A 26,432-nucleotide genomic window follows, 5' to 3' on the forward strand; every position below is an offset into this window, starting at 1 on the left:
AAGCATGCATTACTTTCAGAATAAATCTACATAGGACATTTTGTCTTTTACGAGAGTTCACTTAACACTTGGTTGTCTCCTCTATTCGACAGTGACTTCTTTGAAGACCAGCGCTGTGTTGTGGGTTTGACCTGGTACAGGTGCTTCAGACATGTTTGTGGAATTGAATATTCTGTGCAGCACCTAAAATTTCTACCCAGACCCATAATCCTCATCCCTAAAATGCAACATTTCTTTCAAATTACAGCAAACTCTTTGTCATCTCACACAATCAGGGACTGGACTGTTTTGGATGAGGAGAAAGGGACCAGAAATACCATACACTGGAGCCACCACTTTTAAGGAATGGGGGGGGGGGTGAACCTCTGGAACATTAACGCACTATGGTGATCAGATTTCCATCTTACTTTGGTGATTCACGAGGCACTTCTGAACCCCACACCGCCACAGAGTAATCAGTCTACATCCCACCCCACCCCCACTTCTTAAAGAACATAAATTTCCACATCATGCTGCAGCTGTGGGGACAGGCAGATCCAGAATAAGCTCTGGAGGCCGGATCGTCAGGAAAACCAGCTTTGCCAGAACTGAGCTCTCAGCAGAAAACATCGAGGAACCGAGTGCCCTCTCAGTGAGAGGAGCGGTTTCTCCGTGTCGTCCACACCTAAAGCAGACGGCCCTGGTCCTTTTTTCCGCTGGGGCCCAAGATCCTGTTTCAGAGAAGGAGGTGCTGAACACTTTGGAGGAATTAATTAACTGTGCAATTCTATATCCCAGAGGCCCTCCCCCGCCCTCAGGGATCAGCTTCTGCCCAGAAGAATAAGGACCAAAAGCCCCTGAAAGTTGATCCCTACTAGTATCATCAAATAGGCTATTTTTATTCTTATCAAACTTTTTTTGGGGAGGGGAAGGAGCGATGCAAAGAAACTGTGGTTAGAGTTATAAACTGGGGATCTCCCCCTGAAGTGTTTCCCATATCTTCCTCCCCTATCACGTGTACTTACTTCCTGCCATTTCCCCTATCTTTCAAGAGGGTCGGATATTTTAAAAATAGGTATCAAAGAAAAGCCATCTTTAAAACTGTTTGCACAGGTATTTGAAATAGGCGAAGATAACCGCTAAGAAGCAAATACTTAATGATGCAGGCTGAGAACAAAACAAAAGGACCATCCGCCTGGGCGTTCTCTTAACCAGCACCTCCACGAATTAACAGTCCAGCGAAAACCAACAAGAACCACGGCCCTGCCAGCTGCTGAACTCCCTTCTGGACCATCAACCAGCGATTCGATTGGGTTCAGTGTAATGTTAAGTGTTGGGTATACTCTGGTCTCTGAAAATGGGTGATCCCTGTTATAACATACGCAGTAATCTGAGATGACAGCATTGACGCAATCATCTTTCTAACATTAAGGCTACAAGAGACCAGGCTGTGGATTACTTAAGGACCCTAGTGGCCACACAGCTATGGCAACCATATGTCCCGGCTTTTCCGAGAATCTCAATTTCAAATATTCTGTCTGGCTGTCCCCAGAAACCACAAAAACGTTCCAGAGATTCTAACAGTTCGCCAGCCAAAATATCTCTCAGATCATCTCTTACACCCAGGAACAGCACAGAAAACCTCTACGGAGTGAATCTTGGTTTTTGATTCATGAAATACATCCAGTCGAGGGACCCAGCGCCCACAGCCCCTATTATGAACCTAACTAATCTGGGCTGAAAAGTCAGGCTGGCCTTTGTCCTACATTATCTTTCCTATGCTCTAGGGCTCCATCTCTGGGTCTTTGGCTTCCTCCTAGAGAGAACTCTACCCTGCCCAGGGAGGCAGGCCAGGGGTTGCCAGGATCCCCGCTCTCGGTCCCCGTAGATAACTCAGACACTCACCCACGGGACACTGACACTTGGAGGTTGTAGCAAGGGAGGAGAGGCTTGTCTGAGAGTTCAAACATGAAATCATCCTCTTCCACATCTTCTCCTTCTTGATCAGAGTTCCCAGGAGGATTATGCAGGAGGTCACAAGCAAATCTGTCTTTCTCCTCTGTAAGGGAGCACACAGGGAATTAGGACTTAGCTCCCTGGACAAGACCGAAGAAGAGAAATGCTTTGACAAGCGAAAGGGGCATGAAGGTTGGTGTTCAGGAGATAAACAACAAGCCCCCGGACCGTGAGTCAGGGCCTAGGGTGCTGACCCCCAGGCTCACAGCCTTAGGACTGCACGTGAAAGTTCTAGTCCTGGAAAAAGGATTTTGTGGCAGAGAATCATTATACTCCTTCCTCCTCAACTGGAAAAACCAGGTGATGTGACGGAGGAGCTGCTCAGCTGCTGAAGATGGAAGCTTGAAGATAGTGTCAGCAGTCGAGGGCTAAGTACAAAAGGTGCCCCACTACCTGCTGGGATTCCTAGAGGCCCCAAAGGGGTCTCAGATGGTTCGCTTCCCCAGCCACATGTCTGGGGGTGGCATATTTCATCCCATCCCGACATTTTCTTTCTCCAGCTTCCTGTAAGCTTTGGGGTGGGGAGTGGGGTGGTGGGCAGATGTGGGTGCTTCCCCTAATCTTCAGCCTCTGGCCCAATGGGCGAATGCCAGATGACCACCAGGAATAAAGACATGCTGATCTTCCAAGAAAGGGAAATGTGGGACAGAGGGCCAAGGGCTTAGAAGAAAGCACCCAACACAAAACCTGTGTGGGCATCACACAGGCCAGGGGAGAGAGGAAATGGTAGCTGCCAGATGAGAGGCTGGGTCCTTCTTGGGAGTGAGCAATACCAGAAGAGGTGGTGATGCTGACAGGGGCTTTGGACATGGCTAAAACAAAGCAACGGAGAAGAAAGCGCTCTCAGAAGAGAGCGAATGAAACAAAAGTACCCAGGGTAGGGAATGGTAGCGGGCTAACGACGGGCGGCTTTGTCCAATTCAGTACTGCATTTCCTAGTTTAGACAAAAGAGTTCTGAGTCTGGGGAAGCGTGGGCTGGGGCTTTGGCTGAAAAGGTTTGTAAGCTACTGACAGGTAGAGGAGGGATACTGCCACAGGCTTACTCCTACCTTTGAGAAGAATCAGGGCGACCCCCAAACCAAACCCACATCTCTGAGCCACAGACAAGGGTGGAGTGAAATCCACTTAAAAGCTTACCCAATACAGAACTGCTATAAAAGTCCCAGGATACTCCAGGATCACCCTCTGCCCGGCCCTGGAGATCTGAGAGGTGATCTGATGAGGGAAGAGAAGGCAGTGAGATGAAGAGTATAGGCTGGAGAAGGAATCCGGAGGCCAAGTGCATCATGCATATGGGCCGAGGAGAATGGGAGATGGGCAGGAAGGACCACGAGAGGGGTGGGGAGCACAACTGGACAGCAATATGCTTCAGGTTCTCAATTGGAGGTGGCAAACCAGAGCCAGGAGCCACATCCAGCCCACTGACCACTTGAGGTTTGGGCCACTGTTTCACAACCAAAAAGTTTACTGGACTTTCAGCATTTTGAAATGGGGAGCTTGCACATAAAAATCCAGATTTCCAGCTTTTCTTGAGAATGTCAGAATGGGAACATTGTCGCCATATTCCTACCAATCAAAAGCAGGCTTAAGGGAGAAGCAGGGCGTGCATTCTTTCTAATACATCAGTGCTCACCCACCCAACCTCCCTCCACTCTTTTACATGATGGGCTCCGAGGGCACTCAGATTTGAGAACCCTGTTTTAAATGGTCTAGGGAATTAGGCTACAAGCAGAATCCTGGATATCTCCCAGGATTTCAATTCCATGCTGGTCACTATGCTCACGTACCCAAGCATGTTCTCTTCAATTTAAAGTAAGATAAGTAAGCTCAGTCCCTTTGGTTTCACCTCTGGAAAATATGGGGGAAATGGCTAGGTTTATCCTCCTGAAAACTTTTTGTTCCCACTCCTAGGTATACACCCAAGAGAACCGTAAACAGGACACCAATGTTCACAGCAGCACTATACCGGATAGCCAAAAGGTGGAAACAACCCATATGTCCATCAATGGACGGAGGGCTAAACCAAATGTGCACACAGCCATACAATGGAATATTATTCAGCATGAAAAGGAATGATTGTTATAAAATATGCAGTGGTAAGGAATGCACAACTATGTGACGACACTGTAGCCACTGGTTGTACACTTTGGAAGGACTGCAGGTGAATATTTATCAATAAAACTGCTTAAAATAAAAAAAAAAGATAGCATGAAGAAGAAAATAAAATTCAACCCCAAATTCTATCATCCATTCATAATTTCTGTTTGCATTTTAGTGTCTAACATCAGACTTTTTTCCTCTATATCCTTATATATTATAAATGTGCTTTATAAAAATATATGTGCATTTTTAAATAAAATTGGGATATTGTTTTATATCCTGTTCTATAATATGTTTCCTTTAATGATATGCTGTGAATGGTATGCCATAAAAATATACCATTAAAATGTAAATTTTTTTTAAATGATTGCTTATACATACTATGCATGACATGGTGAAGGATAGGCTAAGCCGACTTAAAATTAGGCCTAAGAGTCACCTCCAGCGAACCTCTTCTGTTTCTCAAATGTGGCCTCTCTCTCTCTCTCTCAGCCAAAATTACAACAAGCAAACTCACTGCCTTCCCTCTCTCTACATGGGACATGACTCCTGGGGGTGTGGACCTTCCTGGCAATGTGGGACAGAAATCCTAGAATGAGCTGAGATTCAGCATCAAGGGATTGAGAAAACCTTTTCGACCTAAAGGGGAAAGAGAGAAATGAGACAAAATAAAGTGTCAATGGCTGAGAGATTCCAAATAGAGTTGAGAGGTTATCCTGAGAGGTTATTCTTATGCATTAAATAGATATCACCTGCTCAGTTAAGGTATATTGGAGAGGCTGGAGGGAACTGCCTGAAAATGTAGAGCTGTGTTCCAGTAGCCATGTTTCTTGAAGATGATTGTATAATGATAGAGCTTTCGCAATGTGACTGTGTGATTGTGAAAACTTTGTGTCTGATGCTCTTTTTATCTACCTTATCGACAGATGAGTAAAACATATGGATTAAAAATAAATAAATAATGGGGGGAAAATGTTAAATTTAGTAGATTAAATGCTAGTGATTAATGAAAGGGAGGGGTAAGGGGTATGGTATGTATGAATTTTTTTCTGTTTTCTTTTTATTTCTTTTTCTGAATTGATGCAAATGTTCTAAGAAATTATCATGATGATGAATATGCAACTATGTGATGATATTGTGAGTTATTGATTATATAACAAGAATGGAATGATCATATGGTTAAGAATGTTTGCGTCTGTATATGGTTTTGTTTCATAAAGAAAGAATATATATATATATAAATGATTGTTTATACACACTATGTATGACATGGATGAACTTGGAAAAGATTATGCTAATCGAAATATGTCAGATACAGATGTATGATTCCATTTAGATGAAATGTCCAGGACAGACAAATCCATAGAGTCAGAAAGCAGATTAGTTGAGTGGCTGCCAGTGGCTGAGGCGGGGGGCAGAATGAGGAATGGCTGCTTAAGGGGTACGGGATTTCCATTTGGGGTGATGAAAAAGTTCTGGAACTAGACAGTGGTGATGGCTGTACAACACTGTGAATGTACTTAATGCCACTCAACTATATACTTTAAAATGGTTATCATCGTCAATGTCATGTGTATTTGATGACAATAAAAAAAAGCTAAGCCCTTTTGCTTGTTTGATCTGAGGACAGACATCAAGTTACCCCTTAGTATCCGTTTCTTGGCTAAATATCATCTAGTGGAATCGTTTCCCTTCTTGGCCCCAGGTGGACACAAAGCAGATCCACCAGTTTTCATTACAAATTCAACCGTGTCATATGTGGTGCATGGCCCAGCGGCTGCCAAAATGGCTAGCACAACTGGCAAGCTGACTTAGCTGTGTCTGCTTGCCACCAGCCCTCAAGTGACACCTGGGAAACAGAACAGGAGAGAGTCCAAAGGGCACAGGTGAGGTGAGGCTGCCCACTGAAAACCAAATTGCAGGAGGAAGCTGGCAGCCACTCTTAAAGGAACAAAGTGGGTTTCCCCCAATGGGAAGCACTGCCACACCCCAGTATGCCCTCCCTTTAGGCCACACATCCCATCAGCAAGAACACCAAGCAGCTGTTATGAGCTACTGAAACAACTAAATTTTTAGCAATTTTTAGGAGATGAAGGGTTTCTCCTAGTAGGAAAAGGTAGCAAGAGAGAAACTTTCAAAGTTATAGCTGTGAAACCAGAGAGGAGAACTTTTACTCCTGTACATCAGATCTTCTGTGCATTCCATGAAAAAAAGAAGCCTTCTGCTGAGGTCACAGTTGCCAGCTTAATATGCTCTCCTGGAACCTGTGCCACGTGCGAGTTGGAAGTAGTTTCTTCCAGAAGCATTTGTCAGTTGGGTCAGTGTCTACTCTGCACCTGTGTTAGGTATCACGGGAGATAAAGGAATGAAATGCCAAATTCCAAAAAAGCAGGGACGATGCCTGTCTTGTTCTTCATTCTCTCCCCAGCACCTAAGCTCAGTGGCTGGCACATAGCAAGAGTTTAAGAAATATATGGGGAAGGAGAGAAGGAGGGATGGAAGAAAGAAAGGATGGAGGGAAGGAAAGAACTAAGGAAGAAAGGGACGACTTGCCCCAAGGTGAAACTGTAAAGTAACGTGCCTGCTTAGACAACATGCCGAAACACATCATTCAAATGACTGCTGTCCCTGAGAGGTCACATGAGGATTCCATCAGAGCAGCCCTAGCTCACCACATTCCTGGGGCTCCGCTCTAGGAAATGCTGCCTGCAGAGCCCCTGGCACATTCCTCTAATTCCCTTCATTGACTGCAACTCCTTGTCATTTGCAGGTGAAAGTGTCTTCATGAGACTGTCAAAAGTTAATGAGCAGGAGTAGAGAAGCTGAAGTCGGAACAGGCTCATGAGTGGGCACCCAGGGCTTACAAGATGTTGCAGCTTCGAACGTCCCATGTCAGCGCCCTCCTACGAACAGGACAAAGACTGACTTTCCTTTTCCTTCATTCCCCCCACCTCCCTCCAAATGTTCAGCCTTTTTATTCTTATCCTTTCCTTCAAAAGTATTCTCGGGGACTCACTGTGAGCGAAGAGTCCCTATTCCAACGTGAGAACTGCCCCAGCAATCAGTTCCTCTATCTCCCAGTTCCCATCAGACCCCTCCTCATCTCCTCCAACTAAATCACCAGCTGAGGGACTTGAAAAGACAGAAAAACAAAAAAACAAGCCGTCTTCGACAGGGGGTCATATGGCAGAGGTCTTGGCAGGAAAAACAAAAACCTGTGATTCAGTGACCTCCAGTGGTAAACTGCTAACCCTTTCATCGGTGGCAGGAAAGACAGTCCTGTTACTTCCACTGATGCCCCGAGCCAAATGGCAACGGCTCCCTCCCAACCCCCACATTCTTTCCAATGGAGGAGGAGGAAAAACGAGTCTGTTTTCCTTTGGTTAGCTTGGATATTGCTGTTTTTTTCAAAGGGTCAAAGGTAACTCAGTCACATGCCTGCCTGTAATTTAGCCCAAGGGGGAGGCCTTCCGAAGGCCTTTCTGAGGGTTTGGGTGGATTGGTGCTCCAAGCCGGAGGAGGAGATAGAAAGGGTTTATTGTCTGGTCTTTAGCACACACCATAGCACCTAAAACCTAACAGGCGCTCAGTCAATGTTTGAGGACTGAATGGATGGATGCTTGAATGAATGAATGAATGAATGAATGGAGTGCCGCTACACAGTTTCTGGTCTCAGGAGAAATGGGTCTCATTTCAAGCAAACCCCATATAAGAACATCCATATTTACAACCCAGATGAATTGCTGGCATCTTTTGCTTGACAAAAGGATTCACTCCAGGATACCTATAAATAGTGACATTCCTTTGTGTATTTAAAAAAGGATTTGATTCCCAGGCAACTTTTCCAGAACAGAGGCCTTGCACAAAGCGAGGGAAGCTCTACCCGAGGCGCCAAGGCTGGTGTTTTCACTCACCTTTTCTGCCTGCAGAAAATGGAGACTTTTGCACCCTATAGGGATTCATTTTCTGCCCAGTGGGATCTCCACTAGGGGAGGATGAGGACAATTAATCTATAGAGTCTGGTTAGGCAAATGCTCGGGGATGAAAAGCAAAAGGCTTTTTATTTTTATTTTTTGATATATCCAAACATTTATTTAAATTTCATATGTTTTCTAAAAATTGTATACTTGTATTATAAAGTTAAAATTCCAAAAAAGAAAGGAAAATTATTCATTTCCTATCACCCAGAAGCACTTCTATCAACACTTTTGTCAGTTTATTTTCAGTCTTTTTTCCTATCCATTTTTTTTTTTTTTTTTTTTTTTAAGGAAGGAAAGACAGACAGAGAAGGAAGGAAGGATGGAAGGAAGGAAGGGAGGAAGAAAGGGAAACATCTTTATTTTTATTATATTTTGTTTGTTTGTTTGTTTGTTTTTTTACATGGGCTGGGGCCGGGAATCGAACCGGGGTCCTCCGGCATGGCAGGCAAGCACTCTTGCCCGCTGAGCCACCGCGGCCCGCCCTTTTCCTATCCATTTTTAACCTACCTGATTCTATTCTGTGTGAACAAATATGTATCCTGCATTTCTCATTTACTATTAAATGGAGGCATTTTCCTTTGCTGTTCAAAATATTCATAAAATATTTTAATAACTATATAATATACTATTGCATAATTTATTCTTTTTATAGCATATTTAGCTGTTTTCCACTTTTGTCACCGTTACTGGTAACGAACATTTATAGTAGACATCTGTGTGCTTTTTCCAATTTGTTATTATTCCTTAGGCCTATTCCAAGAGATGAATGTATGGGGCAAAGTATATGAACCTTGTAAAGTCTTGTACTGTAGAGTGACATGTATGAATATTTATTTTTTTGCAAAAAGCTAGACAGGCAAGGTAAAAAAAAAAATCAGAAGCCCATGCAAATGTATCCTGGTGAGGGGTTGGGGAGGTGGGGTGGTGGAGGGAAATGACTCCACAACTTCCAACCTCAATCTTGCAGCCACTATATTACTGTACCCATTGTTTTTTTTTTTTTGAGATTTAGGGGTGAGGGTGGGGCTGGGTTCTGCACAGGGATAAAAAAGAGGGAAATATTTACTTCAAAGCATCAAAAAGGCCCCTGAATGGAGAAATGAAAATGTTCTAAAATTGATTGTGGTAATGAATGCATAACTATGTGATGAGACTGGGAACCATTGATTGTATACTTTGGATGGAGTGTGTGGTGTGTGACTGTGTCTCTTTAAAATTGCACTAAAAAAGAAAAAAAGGTCCCTGATAACTGTGTGATCTCACTTCCATGAAATAACTAGAATATGCAAATTCAGAGATGGAAAGAAGATTACAGGACACCAGACGTGGGTGTTGGGGTGGGGAATGGGGAATTATTAATTAATGGGTGGAGTCTCTGTTTGGAGTGATGGAAAAGTTCAGATAACAGGTGATGATGAGGGTAGCCTGACACTGTGCATGTAACACCACTTAACTGAATCCGTGAAGGAGGTTAAAAGGGAGGAATGTTATGTTGTATATATGTTACCACGGTAAAAAATGTTTTTAATAAATTCAAATTAAATTTAGAAAACAGGCAGAACAGCAACAATGAAAAAGAGCTCCTGATGGTGGCACAACATTGTGAATGTATTAAATGCTACTGAACTGTTCACTTTAAAATAGTTAATTTATGTTATGTGAATTTCACTTCAATTTTTCAAAAAATAAGCCTTTGGGAACTATCCCTCAACCTCAGAAAACAGTCTTTGGGTCCATATCTCCCTTTCCCAGTAGCTCGTCTGCTTCCCTGGAGTGTTGGGCCAAGGTCCTATGCCAAGGTTTGCTACAAGAATCTTTCCTAACAATTGATATTTGCATGGAAAAGAGGTGGACTAATTTATAACACTCCTTTCAGGTTCTGGCCCCCATTATTAAGCTACAGCTGCAAGCCCATAAAGTTGAGAAACACCCAGAGTGATTTGAACAGTGAATAAAAAAAGTACTTGCAAAGTTCCCTTGGGGGAATGGTAAGAAAGGGGAAAATTCAACTTCCCCTGGTAGGGAATTCTTGATATTCTCAACAAGCAGTGGGGGCAACCAAAGCAATAGGCTGAGCCCCCAATCTTTGGGTTTGTTCATATGAAGCTTAACCCCATAAAGGATAGACTAAGCTTACTTCAAATTACCCTAAGAGTCACCCCCAAGAGAACCTCTTTTGTTGCTCAGATGTGGCCTCTCTCTCTCAGCCAACACAACAGGCAAACTCACTGCCCTCCCCCTCTCTACTTGGGACATGACACCCAGGGGTGTGGACCTTCCTGGCAACGTGGGACAGAAGTCCTAAAATGAGCTCGGACTCAGCATCAAGGGATTGAGAAAACTTTCTTGACCAAATGGGGGAAGAGAGAAATGAGACAAAATAAAGTGTCAATGGCTGAGAGATTCCAAACAGAGTCAAGAGGTTATCCTGGAGGTTATTCTTATGCATTAAACAGATATCACCTTTTTAGTTAAGGCTTAACAAGAGAGGCTGGAGGGAACTGCCTGAAAATGTAGAGCTGTGTTTCAGTAGCTATGTTTCTTGAAGGTGATTGTACAATGATATAGCTTTCGCAATGTGACTGTGTGATTGTGAAGACCTTGTGCCTGATGCTTCTTTTATCTACCTTATGGACAGATGAGTAAAACACAGGGATTAAAATAAATAAATAACAGGGGGAACAAATGTTAAATTCAGTAGATTGAAATGCTAGTGATCAATGAAAGGGAGTGATAAGGGGTATAGAAAAAAATAGGGGAAACAGGCTAAAATACATCGGGTAGATGGAAATACTAGCAATCAATGAGAGGGAGGGGTAAGGGGCATGGTATGTATGAGTTTTTTTTCTTTTTTCTTTTTATTTCTTTTTCTGAATTGATGCAAATGTTCTAAGAAATGATCATGGTGATGAATCTTCAACTATGTGATGATATTGTGAGTTATTGATTATATACCAAGAATGGAATGATCATATGGTAAGAATGTTCATGTTAGTATGCTGTTATGTTGAAAAAAATTTTTTAATTAAAAAAAAAAATGAAGTTGAGAAACAGTGTCAAGATTTGAATGGAATTCAGCCTGGAAAGGGCTAGGAAGTGCCAGAATTAAGAAAGGTCTTCTCTCTATTCTCTGACGCAGACTGGCATTTGGGTAAAGTTTAAGGAGGCGTTAAAATGGCTGGACAGTACTGAATTGCTCACCTTTAAATGGTTAATTTCCTACTCTGCAAATTTCACCTCAATAAAAGCAAAACAAAACAAAAAGGCTGGCTATAGTTGGGATGAGGTGACAAAGGTAAGGTGAAGAAAGAAAAAAAAAGTGTTTATTTCTAAACATTTTAACTATTCTAAATGGTTTCAACATTTAAACTCCTTTGGGATTTCAGAGAAGGAGGTGGGGAAGAAAAGCATTCATTTGTATAAAGCGGTCAGAGATAGCTTTATTTGGACCCATAGAGCCCCCAAAACCTCAGGGTGGCAGTCTCTAGCCAATAAAGGCACTTGGAGTAAGTGATTTTTACAAAGTGTAGTGCCTTTGTCATACTGAGATGCTCTGGATGCTCATTTGTGCTGGGGTTTACTGGGAATCGAGTCGAGTATAGACAACAACATGTGTATGCCAGAGTGGGAGGCCATGAAGGGAGGGTGAGCCCTGCCCACACATGACGGTTGAGCTAAAGGGGACAACATTAATCTGTGGTCCAGGACAAATCACTCAATGAGCATCCCAGAGCTGCTCTGAGCCCTCAACAGGGGCTGGGGAACCTAGAGGTGGGGGTGGAGATGGGGGTAGGAAAAGGCAGGCCTCCTGCCCCCAGCTAGGGAGAAGCAAGATCAGGTTGTGAGGGCCTGAGGCCTGACACATTGACTCCAGGGCTTGGTCGGTTTGATCTGGAACTAGATGGAAATTCATCGAGCAGGACCTTCCATTGCCCGCTTCTAGGGGCGCTGCTCCCTACCTAGTCTTCTTCTAATCAGGACCTTTAGTCTTAGTTTCTCTGGGCTTTTTTTTTCCTCCATCACTAGCTACTTTATTCACTTTTGTTGGAAAAACAAATGGGCCCCTGGTTGGGAGCCCAGAACTCTATCTCTGGTGGGGGTATACACGGGTGTTGGAGGGGATGCGTGTTCGCGAACTGAGTAGGGCCAACGCCCAGGTGTGGGGAGGGAGCTTGGGCAGATCCCTTGTCCTGCTGGCTCTCATTTCTACATGGTTTCTACCATGGACGTTGGTGCTCCAATGAGAATCAGAAATACAACTCCCAGCTGCTCCTTTACGCAGTCTGAAGAAGTAACCGCTAGTGCAAGGGCCAAGCTGTGATGTCACATACGAGGCGGGATTCCTTTAGTCCGAGGTCAAGTCTGAGGAGATTCCGACTGAGCATGCCCAAAACTAGACTTCCCCTCTTCTCCCTCCTGCCCCTGCCCAACTCGGTGGAGCTTTCTAACTGCAGACAAACAGCTGCTATCCACTAATGAGAAAACAAATGCACTTTGGCTTATGGCCCTTGCTATGGGCCTGAACACCAGACACTTTTTCCTGAGGGGACAGGTGAGGAAAGAAGAGAAAGGAATGTAAAGATGAGGGATGCAGGGATGCGGAGGGAACAACATAGTTGCCACAGGCAAGGGCTATGAGGAACAGAACTTCAGGAGGGGTCCCAAGGGTTTCACCATGATCACCGCCAAGGAGAAAGTGCGAAAACAAAAGCAAAATGCTGTGTCACTTCTTTGCAACTGACATCTCATTCAAAGCACAGGTCGACACATTTTTTTGCTCCAAACTAAATCGATTAGAGGGACTGCTTTTCCACAGGGGGCCTATTCCAGATCTTTGGCTATGAAATGAGTCTCCATCAGTCACTAGGACCTTAAAGAAGAAGGCAATGTGGACACCCATAGCTAGGGCATAAGAAGTGGATCTTGGGACATTTTTCAAGTGCATAGAAATTTCAATGGAGCATAAGGGAAAGCATGTGAAGAGGTCAGGTGCCCCTTGTGGGAATTATTGGAGATGAAGGGAGTCCAAGCATATCTCCTACCCACGAGTTCAGGATCAGAGACCAGCCCCAAGGAGGATGGCATCTAATGTGGGCCAGGCTTACCGCTGAGAAAGCGCTTCATGGTGTCGCTGCTGGCCAGCTTCATGGCTGTCTGTCCCGAGTAGGTGGCCAGTGTGGGATCAGCCCCATAGGACAGCAAGAGCCAGATGGTCTCCAGGTTGTCGTTGACCACCGCGTCATGAACTGGCCTGAGGAGATGATACAGGGTGAGGACAACAGGGCCTGAGTGGGAACCAGAACGTCTAGGCCTCAGGGAAAATGAGATGACCCCAGGGCAACCACCTCTGGCCTGCCCTCCTCCACACTGCCATGTCCCTACTCCCTTCTCCTCTCTCTGTGCCCCTTTCTTCATACTCTCTCATGTACCCCTTGCCCACATCTTGGGAGAATCCCTAGGGCATAGGGTAGCTCCACAGGTAGTTCTGGAGTTCAGGGGAGAATGGATCTCTGACCAAGGAGAAAGTTAAAGCAGATGCTGGGGTAAGATTTGATGAAACTAGTCACCTGCCCAGGAGCAGGGATGAGCAAAGCAGCTTCATATACCAGGCAATGACCAAGCAGAGCCTTGGCACGATTTGGCCCAAGTCCCCCTACTTGGTAGGCAGCTTATGCAACGATTTTGTCCAGGAAGAAGGCCCCCTGTTAGCACACAGAAGAATGGGTACATTTTCTTTAAGATACAGCAGATTAAAAAAAAAAAACGGATCAAATCTGAAATGTCACCCAGGGTCACATCCAGCCTGAGACAGGTGGGCCCTCAAGATGGTTGGTGGGAAGCCTGAGCGATCTTCCCTGATGAAAGCTGCAAATGATAGGAGGATCTCCATACAACTCCAGCTTCACTTTAGTAACCAACACATAGACTAGCCGTCTGGGACCTCATCTTCCCTTGCCCAAAACCGGTTTTCTCTTCGGTCTATAGAAGCCTTTCCGAAATGTCTTCTGACAAAGCCTCTCTACAACTCATAGCCCGGTGGGTCACAAATGTCCAGGCTGGGGCTAGTGCTTTTGAGAGTGAGGGACTGAGACGGGGGTGAGAGTGGAGCTCAGGGAAGGAACAGCCGCCTTGCCTCGTGCCGTCCTGTGCGCTGCAGTTCACATTGGCCCCGTGTTCTAGCAGGATATTCAAGATGTCGGTCCAGCCCCGGGAGCACGCCTCATGCAGGGCGGTGTAGCCCGCGTTGTCACGGTGATTCACATCCTCACTGTCCTTCTGGAGGCAGTAGAGAACAACATCCTGTGGGGACAGGGATAGGGGTTCTATCACCAAACAGAGGTCTCTTCTTGAAATCAGTGCAGTTAGATTTGAAGCTCCCCAAATGTCCAAAGAGTCTCAGAACCTGGCCTTTATACTGGGGACTGAAAAGCAAACCCCGAAATCTTTTGTCAACAAAGGCAGTTCTGAGCTGCCACAGCCAGGGCCCCAGTCGGAGGCTGTTTCCTTGGCAGTAGGGATACCTTCCTGTGACCAAGAGCAGTCATCTAGGCTTTGGCTGTTGGGTGAGGTCCTTGGGAGAGGCTCACCTGCCCACCCAAACCCTAAGACCTTGAGTCTAGGCATTCCAGCTCAAAGCCGTGGAGATCAGAGCGCAGTTCCTGGTGATAATTTGAGAACAAGGAAGAAAGCACTGTTTCAAGCTCTATCGCTGGATGGGGAGGACCAATGTTCATCCCAGAATAGTAAGTTCCAGCCCTCCGCTCAAATCAGGATTGCTCTGAGAGCTGTCCACTATGGTCAGCCATTTACACATTAATGATTAACTTTCCTGGGCTAAGACAATAGGTCCAAAGGCAGGGCTCTTGGGCCTAGAAGCAGGCTAGCTAGTCTGCGATAGAGCTGGAGAGAATAAGCTGAGGGGAATGTGGGAGATGGACAGGCTGGATGGCACAAGCTACCAGCTGCCTGGCTTTCAAACCAATGCATCCCACCAGTGCACGCATCATCAACCCTCTCCCAGGCACTGGTGAGATGGGGTACTCAGTTGTTCTGAGTGACAGCTCTAAGGCTGGCTGGCTGGCTAGAAAGTCTGCACGTGTGCGTATGTGGTGGGGATGCTGCCTTCCCGATAACAGAGACAGTTAACGCTGCCTCTTCCCCAGAGCCCTGTTCTACTCCTCTTCCCTCTGTCTCTAACAGGTTGCCCCGAGCGCTCTAGCCCTTTCCTGCTTGGTTCTCCCATCGCTTCATGTTTGCTGCTTTTGAAACAAAAGGGGCAGGGAGTAGGCATTGATTTTTTTTTCTCCAGGTCTCCCTCTGCAAATATCCTGGTACCCACCACAGGAGACGCTCCCTAAGGATGGGTGGACCGATGGCAAGACACTGTCAGGTCAGCCTCCTGTACTGGCCACCCTGGCTAAATAGCAGAGCTGACTCTGAATGAATCAGGTATAGGCATCAAAAGCTTTAAAAAAAAGTAAAGAAAAGAACAAAGGGTACACCCTGTAACCTGGCAACTCAACTGCTGAGTGCAGATCCTGAGGAAATAACCAGTGTGCTGGGCAAAGACACATGTTCATGAGAGTATACAAAAAAAATTAATAAAAAATAAAAAGTGGGAAGCAACCAAGGTGCCCCAACAATATAATTTAGTTATGGTAAATGAATCAGTCTTCCACCCCTAGCCTGGCACCTGGGAATCAAAACAGACCTCGGTATGAATTCAGACACCTATTATGCATAGTGTGTATATATATGTATATATGAATATGGATCTATGCATTTATTAGTTGGGTGATCTTAGACAAACCATTTAACATTGCTAAGCCCCGATTTTCTCATCTACAAAATGAGGATAATAAAACCTACCTCCACAGGCTTACTGTGAAGATTAAATGACATTAAATAATGAAAGGTCTTAATATGACAAAAGACGTGCTCGGTAAACCCCAGCTTTCTTCCCTGCCTTCTTGCCAATTCATAAGGAAGTAGTATAAGGTAGGGTTAGCTCAGCCACAGCCCCCGTGAACATATTCCCTGCACTCCTACTATGGGAAGTTGAAACGAGGGGAAGCTGGAGGAGGTGAGGAAGGGTGAGCAATAAGCACCCATTGATCCTCTCTGAGAGGTGAAGCCACCACACAGGGAAACTGAAGACAACATGGAAATCCCAAAATCCCATTTCTGGCCTAGGAATGTACTGGATGATATTTGGTTACCATTTCAATTATGTTCATCCTAAATCGACCTTCCTATGAGCTTGCATTCCCACATACCGATTGGGCGAGGGGAAAGGCAGCCTCAGAGGAAATCTGGGCAGAGGAGGTCAGCCCAGGCTCAAGCCCTTAACAAAGCTCTGCCCAGGCCACCAAAGAGCCAATGGAGAAAAGTTTCTCCACAGATGCTCGGGCTGAAGGCATCCTGGGGTCAGGCCACCCCCTCACCTTATAGCCAAGACGTGCTGCCCGCTGCAGGAGGGTCTCGCCAGCATTTTTGTTCACTATCAGCCGTCGCGCCTCTGGGGGGATCTGCCGGGCTATAGGTGACTCCGAGGCCTCCTCTGGGCCGGCACTTCGGGACTTAGAGGGTGTACATGGTTCTGTTGGCTTCACTGAGGTGGGAGATTTGAGAGATCGTGTCTTCTGCTGGCTCCAACGACCTTTGCCCTGCAAAGCAGATGTAGTAGTGGGTCAGGTCAGGCAACATACCCCAGAATGGCCACTCCCTCCTCAGCTGCCAAGGCCATTTCACCTCATTTTTGTCCATCTTGTGCTATGCTGACAATACCCGAAATAGCTCAGAACTTTGTCAGGTTTGAAGCTAGAGGCTGGGCCAATCACTAGCCATCTAGAATATTTCCAGGATTGGCACAGGTTCCTATCCATTTCCACACAGTGGAGAAATGCTAAGAGGCTAAAGTACTCAAGCTCATAAACCAAGGGATGGGGAAGAGACTAGAAATCAGAGATTGAGGGGACAACCCAGCTCCCCCCAGACACTAGGCATGCCTTCTTTACCTGCATCAATCCCCATTCATTGAGGCTTTTGCAAGTCATGTCTATAAATAAGTTGGAGCAATCTCTGAGAGTAAAGAGAAGCAGAGGGAGACAGCTATCTTTGACTACATATGCTAGAGCCCAGCTTCTAAAGCATGCACTCTTATCGCAACCACCTACCCACCCCACCACACACACATTCAACCCTCACCAGGCTTTTCTCATTTTTCACCACACCATGTCCTGAGATCATTCTCAGTCCCACCTAGGGTGGGGGGAAGAGCTCAGGCTCAGGAATCAGACAGGCCTGGGTTTGAACCGTGCACCTCTGGCATCCACTCCCTACAACACTTAGGGCAAGGCACAACCTCTCTAAGTCTAACTTCCTTCCTTGAGGGTCTTTGAGACAATGAACCAGAAAGGCTCCAGAACAATGCACAGGGTAGGTGCTCAGTAAAAGCTAGAGTCCTTTCTTTGTGAGGGACCCCTGTATGGCTCCCTGCCCCTGCCCCCATTTTGAACTGGAATATCTACAGTGGGTTCCTACGCCTGTTCCACCATAGTATATTGGACAGATGGGGGCAGTAAACTTGTCTCTCTAGTTCAGAGGTCTTCATATCAAGAGCTTTATTCAAGGAACCAGACTTAAGGAGTCTTATCTGTACCTGTGGATCCAATTTAGATGATGACATTCTAAATGCCCAGCTGATGGCTATAATGATGAGACTTTGGGAGAGTGTCAGGAGGTGTGGTCATAGCTTGCGTGCGGAAGGGACATGAATATTCAGAGGCCAAAGGGTGGACTGTGGTAGACAGCCTCCAAAATGGCCCCTGAGGAGCCAGCCCTACCTCCTAATGTTCAAACTCTTGTGTCCCCTCGTACACCGGATAGGGCCAACTTGTGTAACCAATAGGAGGTTGCAAAAAATTAGTGGTGTGTGACTTTTGAGACTAGGTCCTAAAAGACACTGTGGCTTCTGCCTTGTTGTCTTTTGGATCGCTTGTTCTGGGGAAAGCCAGCTGCCATGTCGTGAGGACACCCAAGCAGCCCTTTGGGGAGGTCCACGAGGCAAGGAAAGGAGGCCTCCTGTCAACGACCAGCAGCAACTTGCCAGTCAAGTGAGGGAGCTACCTTGGAAGTAGATCCTCCAGCCCCCATCAAGCTTTCAGATGAATGTAACCCTGGCTGACACCTTGACTGCAGCCTCATGAGGAAGCCTAAGCCAGACCCACTCAGCTAAGCTGCTCCCCCTGCAAAACAGTACAAGACAATCCCAGTTTATTATTGTTTTAAATGTCTAAATTTTAGGGTAATTTGTTTCATAGCAAAGGACAACTAATACATCCCACTTATTCAAATCCTTCTAGAGTACCAAGGTCTCGCTTAAGTCCTACGACTTCTTCTACGTTCTGCAACACTTGGCTCCCCACTGCCTTCCTTCTCTGGCCCCCAAGCACTAGTCTGAGTCACATAATCTGATGTTTCATGCCTTCCTTTCTCAAGTTCTTCCCTTTCTTGTTGCACAGGTGAGTCTTGCCTCTCCTGATAGTTTTTAAGCTCCTTGGGGGGACACGGATCATATTGTTGTCTTCTTTTTTGTTTCTTACACCACTTAACTCAGAGCTGGGCACAATATTGCAATGAACACTTATGGACTTGATTCAAGCCAGCTGGGTGCAGGGCCCTGCATAACCAGAAAAGGTGCCTAGAAAGACACAAAGCCAGGAAAGGAACAGCAGGGAAAGGATGAGGTTCCAGGGCATTTGTTTCCTCTGGTAAATCGCAAGACAATGAGAAGCCACCACCAGTCCCTATCCCAAAAAGGCAGAGAAGTACTATCCTTAACAGGAAGGTACCAGCTGAGTGTGTAATGCTGCTTTATTTCCTGGAGGAGAAAGGTATATAATGGCAGTACTGGTGGATGCTGGGTAAAGTATCCCGGTTTCAGCTATGCCAACCCAAGAGCCAAAGGATGACTCTCTTTCTGGGGGGCAATGCTGCCAGGGAGCAGTGACAGAGGCTGCCTGAGAGGGGGAGGAGCAAGAGCAAGTGTGGGGGGGCCCCACTCCCCCTCCCCTTTCCCCTCTAGCTCTGAGCCCCTGTGGGAAGGAGCCTTTGGCCAGTACTCCAGCTTTAGTGCTGCAGGAGCTTCCCCCGCCCTCCCCCCGCCTGGCTTCCCACTACAAAGCACTGTGCCATGGGGGCAACCGGAGCAGGTGGTGGTGACTGGGAGAGAAAGAAAGGCGGGAGGGAGAAAGAGAGGCCCTGTGAAGGGACAAAACCTCTCCGGGAGGAACATTTCAGCAGACGCACTGCCAGGCAGAATAACCAGACAGAATCACCAGAGTGTGCTGCTGAACGCCAGGCGGCTGGTCATCTTTGTGTGGGACGGGGCCATCTGAGTGTCTGGGGAGGAGTGGGGCGGGGGGGGGGGAGGAGGCAGGGGCCGGGGACTAACACCTTTTACCAGAGCTGCTCAGAGTTGCAGCATTTCCCTGCCCAACTGCCCCCCATCCCCCAACCCCCACCGCACTGTGTCTCCAGGAGACAGACAGAAGTCACCCATTCAGAGTGAGTCTGAGAGACATATGGAAAGAACCTGGGCTTCAGAGGCAGACAGGCCTGACTCACATCCCTGCTCTGTCATTTGTGACCACTGAGTAGCCTCGCACCAGTCCCTTCACCTCCCCGAGCCTCAGTTTCCTCACCGTCAAATGAGGGAAAGAATGGTGCCCTCCTCAGTTCTCTTGCCACGGGAATTATGAGCGATTATGTGAATGGAGCACTTAGCACAGACCACGATTCCAGGCTCTTTCCCGTCTCCCTGTTTTTCTCCCAGTGAAAGGCAGCGTTCCCACTCCAGGGGTCAGAGGGAATGGACACTGCTACTTGCCACTCTGTGCCTCTGCTGCTTCGTGCTTGCCTTCTCCTGAAGCACAAGGATGCACAGCAACCCTCTGAGAGCACTTTATGGTCATCAAAGCCTTTCACATACACTGCCTCCTTTGTTCCCCCAAGCACCCTTGTGAGACAGAAAGGGCAAGGAGTACCATCTCTATTTTTAAAGATGAGGGAATAGACTTGAGTACCTTGTCTGAGCTGGAACTAGATTCCAGAAAGAGGAGGAGAAAGGAGGGGGAGACAAGCACCTGTAGCCAGTCTCCCATCTTTTATCGGTGCCACTTGGGCATCTCTGCTCTGGAGCTGGGCTTTTGGTTTTTCTGGTTGCCAAAGAACAATAGATATTATGGGCAGACATTTGAACCTGGTCCATCATGTCCCTCAAATGGAAAGCATATCAGGACGAGGACTGTGAGTTTTTTCTCAAGGTACAAATGTAGACTCCAATACAGTGAACATCAGACCCCAAAGAAATTTGATTTGGAACTGGGGTTCTAGGAACTCTTGCTTGTCACTGATGGGTGTGTGCTCACTCAGTCAATCCTATGTTTCCAAGAGAAACACACAAACACTTGGGAGCAGGGACACAAAAGGTGGCTACAACCCAAGCCCTAGAGGGTTTCCTTAAGCCTCACCCGCAAGCAAGCTTTGTCTGGGCATGAGCATCCTAGCTTCTACAAGTAGTTATCTACCTTGTCTGACTCAGAAAGCTCCATGATTGGTTTCCAAAGTTAAGCCCAGACAAAAGCTTCTTGATTGGATGCTAACAAGCTATTCAGGCTAACATCCTGCCATATTCTTTAACCCATCTTAACCCAAAGGAGATCCAAGGATTGTTGAGGAAAAGCCATCTTGGGCCAAACTCTGTGGCTAGTGATAACTTTAGTTCTCGTTCTTCCAATCCACTCTCCCCCAGCCCCCTCAATGCTTCCAGGACTGGTTTAAAATGATTTAATAAATATGGCTTAATTTGATATTCCCCACGCACTCACTCTCTCCATCCAAGAATTATTGACTGAGGAGCTTTGTGGAAAGCCGGCCTCTTCTAGCCCACTGCTCCCCTCCCCCACAATTCCTGCTGGCTGCCCACCTTTGCCTCTTCTGAGACGTTTGCCAAGTGTTTGGTCTTGCACTTTCGTTTTCCTGATGGCTTTTCTGAAGTTTCAAGGCAGGTTGGCTCCTCCAGGTTATTCGGGAGAAAACCATTTGGTGAATCCGAGATCCCCTGGGCTTTGTTGGGCAAGAGAAGATTCCTGTTCCTGAGGCGGTGCTCTGAATTTTGGGAGGAAGTCTTCTGCTTACGGGCCTTTAAATCTGAAGGCAAGAAATAGGAAAGAATGGATGTCAGAGACACGGAGAACACAGAAGCATAAGTCTTCCTCTTAGTTTCTTCTAAGGTGAATCAAAGGACTTTGAGGATTAGATAGTTGTACAGCTATCAGCTATCAGTATCTGTTGCAAAGCTAACTACTACATAAATGCTGCTCGACCCCCAATCTTGGGGTTCGTTCATATGAAACTTAACCCCACAAAGGATAAGTCAAGCCTACTTCAAATTAGGCCTAAGAGTCACCTCCAAGAGAACCTCTTTTGTTGCTCAGATGTGGCCTCTCTCTCCAGCCAACAGAAGCAAACTCACTGCCCTCCCCCTGTCTATGTGCGACATGACTCCCAGGGGTGTGGACCTTCCTGGCAACGTGGGACAGAAATCCTAGAATGAGCTGAGACTCAGCATCAAGGGATTGAGAAAACCTTCTCAACTAAAAGGGGGAAGAGTGAAATGAGACAAAATAAAGTGTCAGTGGCTGAGAGATTCCAAACAGAGTCAAGAGGTTATCCTGGAGGTTATTCTTCCGCATTAAATAGATATCACCTTGTTAGTCAAGAGGTAATGGAGAGGCTGGAGGGAACTGCCTGAAAATGTAGAGCTGTGTTCCAGTAGCCATGTTTCTTGAAGATGATTGTATAATGATATAGCTTTCACAGTGTGACTGTGTGATTGTGAAAACCTTGTGTCTGAGGCTCCTTTTATCTACCTTATCAACAGACGAGTAAAACATATGGCATAAAAATAAATAATAGGGGAACCAAATGTTAAAATAAACTTAGATTAAAATGCTAGTGATCAAAGAAAGAGAGGGGTAAGGGGTATGATATGCATGAATTTTCTTCTGTTGTCTTTTTATTTCTTTTTCTGAATTGATGCAAATGTTCTAAGAAATGAGTATGATGATGAATATGCAACTATGTGATGATATTGTGAATTACTAATTATATATGTAGAACGGAATGATCATTAGTTAAGAATGTTTGTGTTTTATTTTTTAAAAAAATTTAAAAAGTAATAAAAATAAATAAATAAATAAATGCCACTCGAATGGACCTTGTACTTCAACACCCAAGTTGCTTCTCTATAAGCAGGAGACAACTCCTAGCCCTGCCAGCAGGGGGCAGCCCATCTGCTGGTTCACAAAATGACAGTGGGATTTTCTTTTCAGCTTTTCTTCCAACCCCTTTGTCTCTTTCTCCACTTTAGCAGTTCTGCTAAAGTTAAGTGTGAAGTGTAATGGTGGAATGCTTCCTTCACAGCCTCAACCCTACCCACCTGATTCCTCTGTTTGCCACCCTCCTAGGACACAAAGAGCAAAGCCAAGGACTCCCTGAAACCAGCAGGTACCATGAGTCAACTCAGCTGGCAGTCAAGGGCAGAAACCTGCTGCCTTCCGCAGTTGGGAATCAAGTCACTGGTGTCACTGAAACACACTGGGCATCATCCATAACTCTAGCCACAGCTCACTGAACAAAGCACATTCTAATTTCAAAAGGGCCTGCTGTGAATTCCATTATCAAGTACCTTATCCCATCAGGTCTGTCCTAAACCCAGTACATAGGAGGGATAGATTATGTTTACCCTTCTCTTTTAACATCTGTGTTATCTGGATTACTAGCTTGGCCACTAGCTATGTGACAAGTCAATCTGTGTGTAAGTCAATCTCTCTGAGCCTCAGTTTCCCTATCTGTAAAATGGGGAGAATGTAATCTACATCATAAGGCCAATATGAGGTAATATATGAGGTAACATGTAAAAGCCCTTCATAAAGTGCTATAAATTACAGGATATCATTATTGCATTCTTCAAGAGCCAGCTGTTTAAGCAGGTATGTCGACTGTGTCTTCTTTATGTCCTCCACAGACCTGAACACCATGCCTAGCAGCCCATGGCAAAAAACAAAACAAACAAACAAAAAAACCCAGCACATCTGGGAAGTGAACAACTACTGCCTCCCTCAGTTTCTCCAGTATGTGAAATGAGGAGGTCAGGTCAGATCCAAGAGTTCTCAACTTGCCTCCCTGTCCTTAACACACGCTCTCATGGGTGACATTTTTCCAAGGGCAGATTCAGACATACAAAATCATCGTTACAGTACTGAGAATTGGCTGTAGGTTATGCACAGCTCTTAGAGGGTCAGCTGCAATATCATTCCTTTCTTTCTAATCCCAACCCGCTAGAGGGTTTCCTAAAACCTGTTTGAAGAACTGCTGTACTCCATGGTTTCTAATGGTGCTCCCTGCCAGAATATTCTAAATCAGGGCTTCTGATGCAATAAGTTTGGGCTGAGGCAAAAGAGTAAGGAACAGAACCATGCCTTGGGAGGACCTCAGAAAACATGGGGCAGCCATATTAGAGCTTTCTACACCACAGGAAAAGAAACAACCCTCTACCCCATATACCCACGTTCTGGAGTTTATTCAACACAGAGGAACAAAGGTGGGTCTTCGTTGTTGTTGTTGTTTTTGTATGTTGTATGGTGGAGTAACATTTCATTATTCTTCCATGTAAGCATCCCATTATTGCAGCATCATTTGTTGAATTTTTGTTTGTTTTGCTTGTTTGTTTATTTTTGGGGGAAGTGCATGGACCGAGAATAGAACCCGGGTCTCCCGCATGGCAGGCGAGAATTGGAACAGGGGTTTTATAGTAGTGTAGAAAGGAATAGAGTAAAGATAGGAGGTATGTGGGTGGAAATGGCTCTTTCTGTTGCCTCCACAGGTCACGAAGGGTGAAAGGAAAGGGCATGAGACTCATACAGGAGTAATGTGACCTGCCTAGCTTGGCCTTTGCTTCATTCTCTATCTGAAAGATAGACGGTTGTAGGAGGGATGGGAGCTTTCTGAGAAGAGAGAAGTTTGCTAGGCAATTCCGTCATGAAAATGCCATCTTCAGATCTGGAGGAAGATGATCAGACCACATACCAAAGCCAACACCCTCAACTCAAAACTCTCAGCCACAAATATGGAGGGAGAATGGCCTCCTTTTCAAGAACAAGAGCTGCTCCCAAATCATACAGGGTGCCTTGATAAGCGGTATTCTCCATGTTACTACAGGCTTTTGGGCAAAGGCTCCCTGTCAAGAATGCTGTGGAGACCTCTGCATTGGGTGGAAAACTGGACCAGGCAACCTTAAAGGTCCTTCTGGTTCCAAGGGCTGATAAACGCTGTAGGAACCTTCTAAACCAGAAAACCAGCATACCTGTAAGAGATCAGATGACACAAAAGCGCCTCTTCAACCCAACAAGTGGCCGAGGCCAATGCCTCATTCCTGACCAACCAATAATGGCTCTGGCAGAAGAAAGAACAATTGCCCCTACTCTCTCTCTTGTGGTTGATGAAAATTAAATCCATTACTCTCTTGAGCGTAGGAATAGGTAATATATATATATATATGAAATGAGGTTAAACCTTTTTTGCATTTTAGTAAACCCAGAATCAATTACCCTTTCAATATATGGCTATTTAGTTTTTGCTAATAAGGGGAGTGCAGATGTTTACCTGCAGCTCTGGATGAATACATTATAGAAAATAATCAATTGGTGCTTCAGAGGCAGAGGTGAGAGAGAAAGAGAGAGACAGAGAGAGAGAGAAAGAGAGAGAGAGATTCATATATGTGTGTGTATGTTCTTATGGCACCCCGAGTTGTGCTTTCTGCTCATTTAGAAATCCACTCTAGGATTGGGCCTCAACAGTGCTTAGTGAAACGTGCTGGTATCAGCCTCTTGTGACCATCTATACCCCCCTGATTACATATTATAGCATTTGACATGGCCAAAGAAAGCCTGCTTTTCTCTTTGTGCTGCCTGCTCTTCGACAAAAATGATGCCATCTCAGGTTACCTTAAAGCTTCGCTCTGCCTCTTGATAATCGTTGTGACTTCAACTAAGGAAGCAAAGTTGTACCGGCTCCTCTGTGACGTTATTCTGTTGGTTTGAGGGAGAACCTGGCCTCTGAAGGGATCTGACCAGACAACTCCTTGGTAATAGGCTGTCCCATGCCAAGGATGTCACCGTGGCCTTGACCACAGGTTCAGACTTTTAAAAGAAATTGGAGGGCTGGGGCCTTCATGTTCTCAGTTCAGCTGGAGGGCAGTCCTAACTCAGTCTCAACCCAAAGCCAGTACTTGGGGGATGGATTTGAGTGACCCCCTCTGGTAGCTGAAGATCATAGCATCGGTTTCTGTGGGTCCAGAGGCCTGGGCTGATACAAAGAAGGCAGAGGTGGGTGCCAAAGGACCCCCGAGGTGCCCAAGGGTCCCCAGAAGCCGAGTGGCTGTGGATTGGGGAAAGGATGGCAGCAGACCCCCTGGCCAGCCTTACCTGCTCTCCCTTTCCGCCGCTGCTCTTCTTGCTCAGTCAGGTACTCCCCGGTCTGATATTTTCGGCTCTTCTGCCGTCTCCGTTTCTTCCTCTTTACCAGGCCCTCCTCGTCATCTTCCTCCTCCTCCTCATTGGTGTCCCACATTTGCCGGGCAGCCTCTGTCCTCCAGGGCATTTCTCGGGCTCGCCACAGGTGCCTTCGGCCTTGGCTCAGGAGGCTCTTGTCCTGGGCATGGTGGCTGCGATACTGGGTGTCCCGTTGGGTCTTTCTTACCTTTCGGCGCTTAGCAGGCACGGGGGTCACCTCTTCTTCCTCCTCTGTGGGGAAGACTTCTTGGCTTCCCATGTCAGTGTCTGCCATACCAGCAAAGGAGCTACAGATACTTCCTGTGGATGGGGTGTACAAAGGACGGTCAGGTACATTTTCAAAGGAAATACACTATGGTGTAGAAGCAAGTGTCCCGGACCAGGAGTTTGAAGATCTGGGTTCAAGTTCAAGACCTGCCAGTTATTAGCTGCATGCTTTAGGCAAGTTCCCTCATTTTTGTTTCCTCAGCTATAAAACAGGGATACTTCTTTCTGTCTACCTGACCTCACAGGACTGTTGTGAGGATCAAATGAGATAATTCTCCCCTAAGTGGTTCACAGAACTTTTGCACAACTATAAAGAATTGAAAACATACACGCCCTTACTCAAACATGTTAGCGAGTCACTTTGATTCATTCCACAAACTCTTACTTAGTGCCTGTAAGTTGCTAAGCATTGTGTGAGGCGCAGGAGAGGGCCAAAGGTCCCTGGTCTTGGGG

The 26,432-nt window shown here is 46.0% G+C and overlaps 1 protein-coding gene across 10 annotated transcripts in view; it reads right to left on the reverse strand.

The window, feature by feature from the left end:
* The window catches only part of BCORL1 (BCL6 corepressor like 1), a 69,580-nt gene that overhangs the window by 4,128 nt on the left and 39,020 nt on the right, over positions 1 to 26,432 (reverse strand). For 9 of the 10 annotated variants that reach the window (XM_077145593.1, XM_077145588.1, XM_077145586.1 and 6 more), the window contains 7 exons: positions 25,626 to 26,012; positions 21,065 to 21,288; positions 16,521 to 16,742; positions 14,210 to 14,376; positions 13,182 to 13,327; positions 3,134 to 3,211; positions 1,885 to 2,038 (listed from right to left, as the gene is read on the reverse strand). In XM_077145593.1, coding sequence (XP_077001708.1) covers positions 1,885 to 2,038; positions 3,134 to 3,211; positions 13,182 to 13,327; positions 14,210 to 14,376; positions 16,521 to 16,742; positions 21,065 to 21,288; positions 25,626 to 26,012 — 1,378 coding nt within the window. The remainder of the gene's footprint in view (positions 1 to 1,884; positions 2,039 to 3,133; positions 3,212 to 13,181; positions 13,328 to 14,209; positions 14,377 to 16,520; positions 16,743 to 21,064; positions 21,289 to 25,625; positions 26,013 to 26,432) is intronic. The other variant, XM_077145594.1, reaches the window with a different exon arrangement.

This window comes from Tamandua tetradactyla, chromosome X, assembly GCF_023851605.1.
Source record: "Tamandua tetradactyla isolate mTamTet1 chromosome X, mTamTet1.pri, whole genome shotgun sequence".
Taxonomy (NCBI): Eukaryota; Metazoa; Chordata; class Mammalia; order Pilosa; family Myrmecophagidae; genus Tamandua; species Tamandua tetradactyla.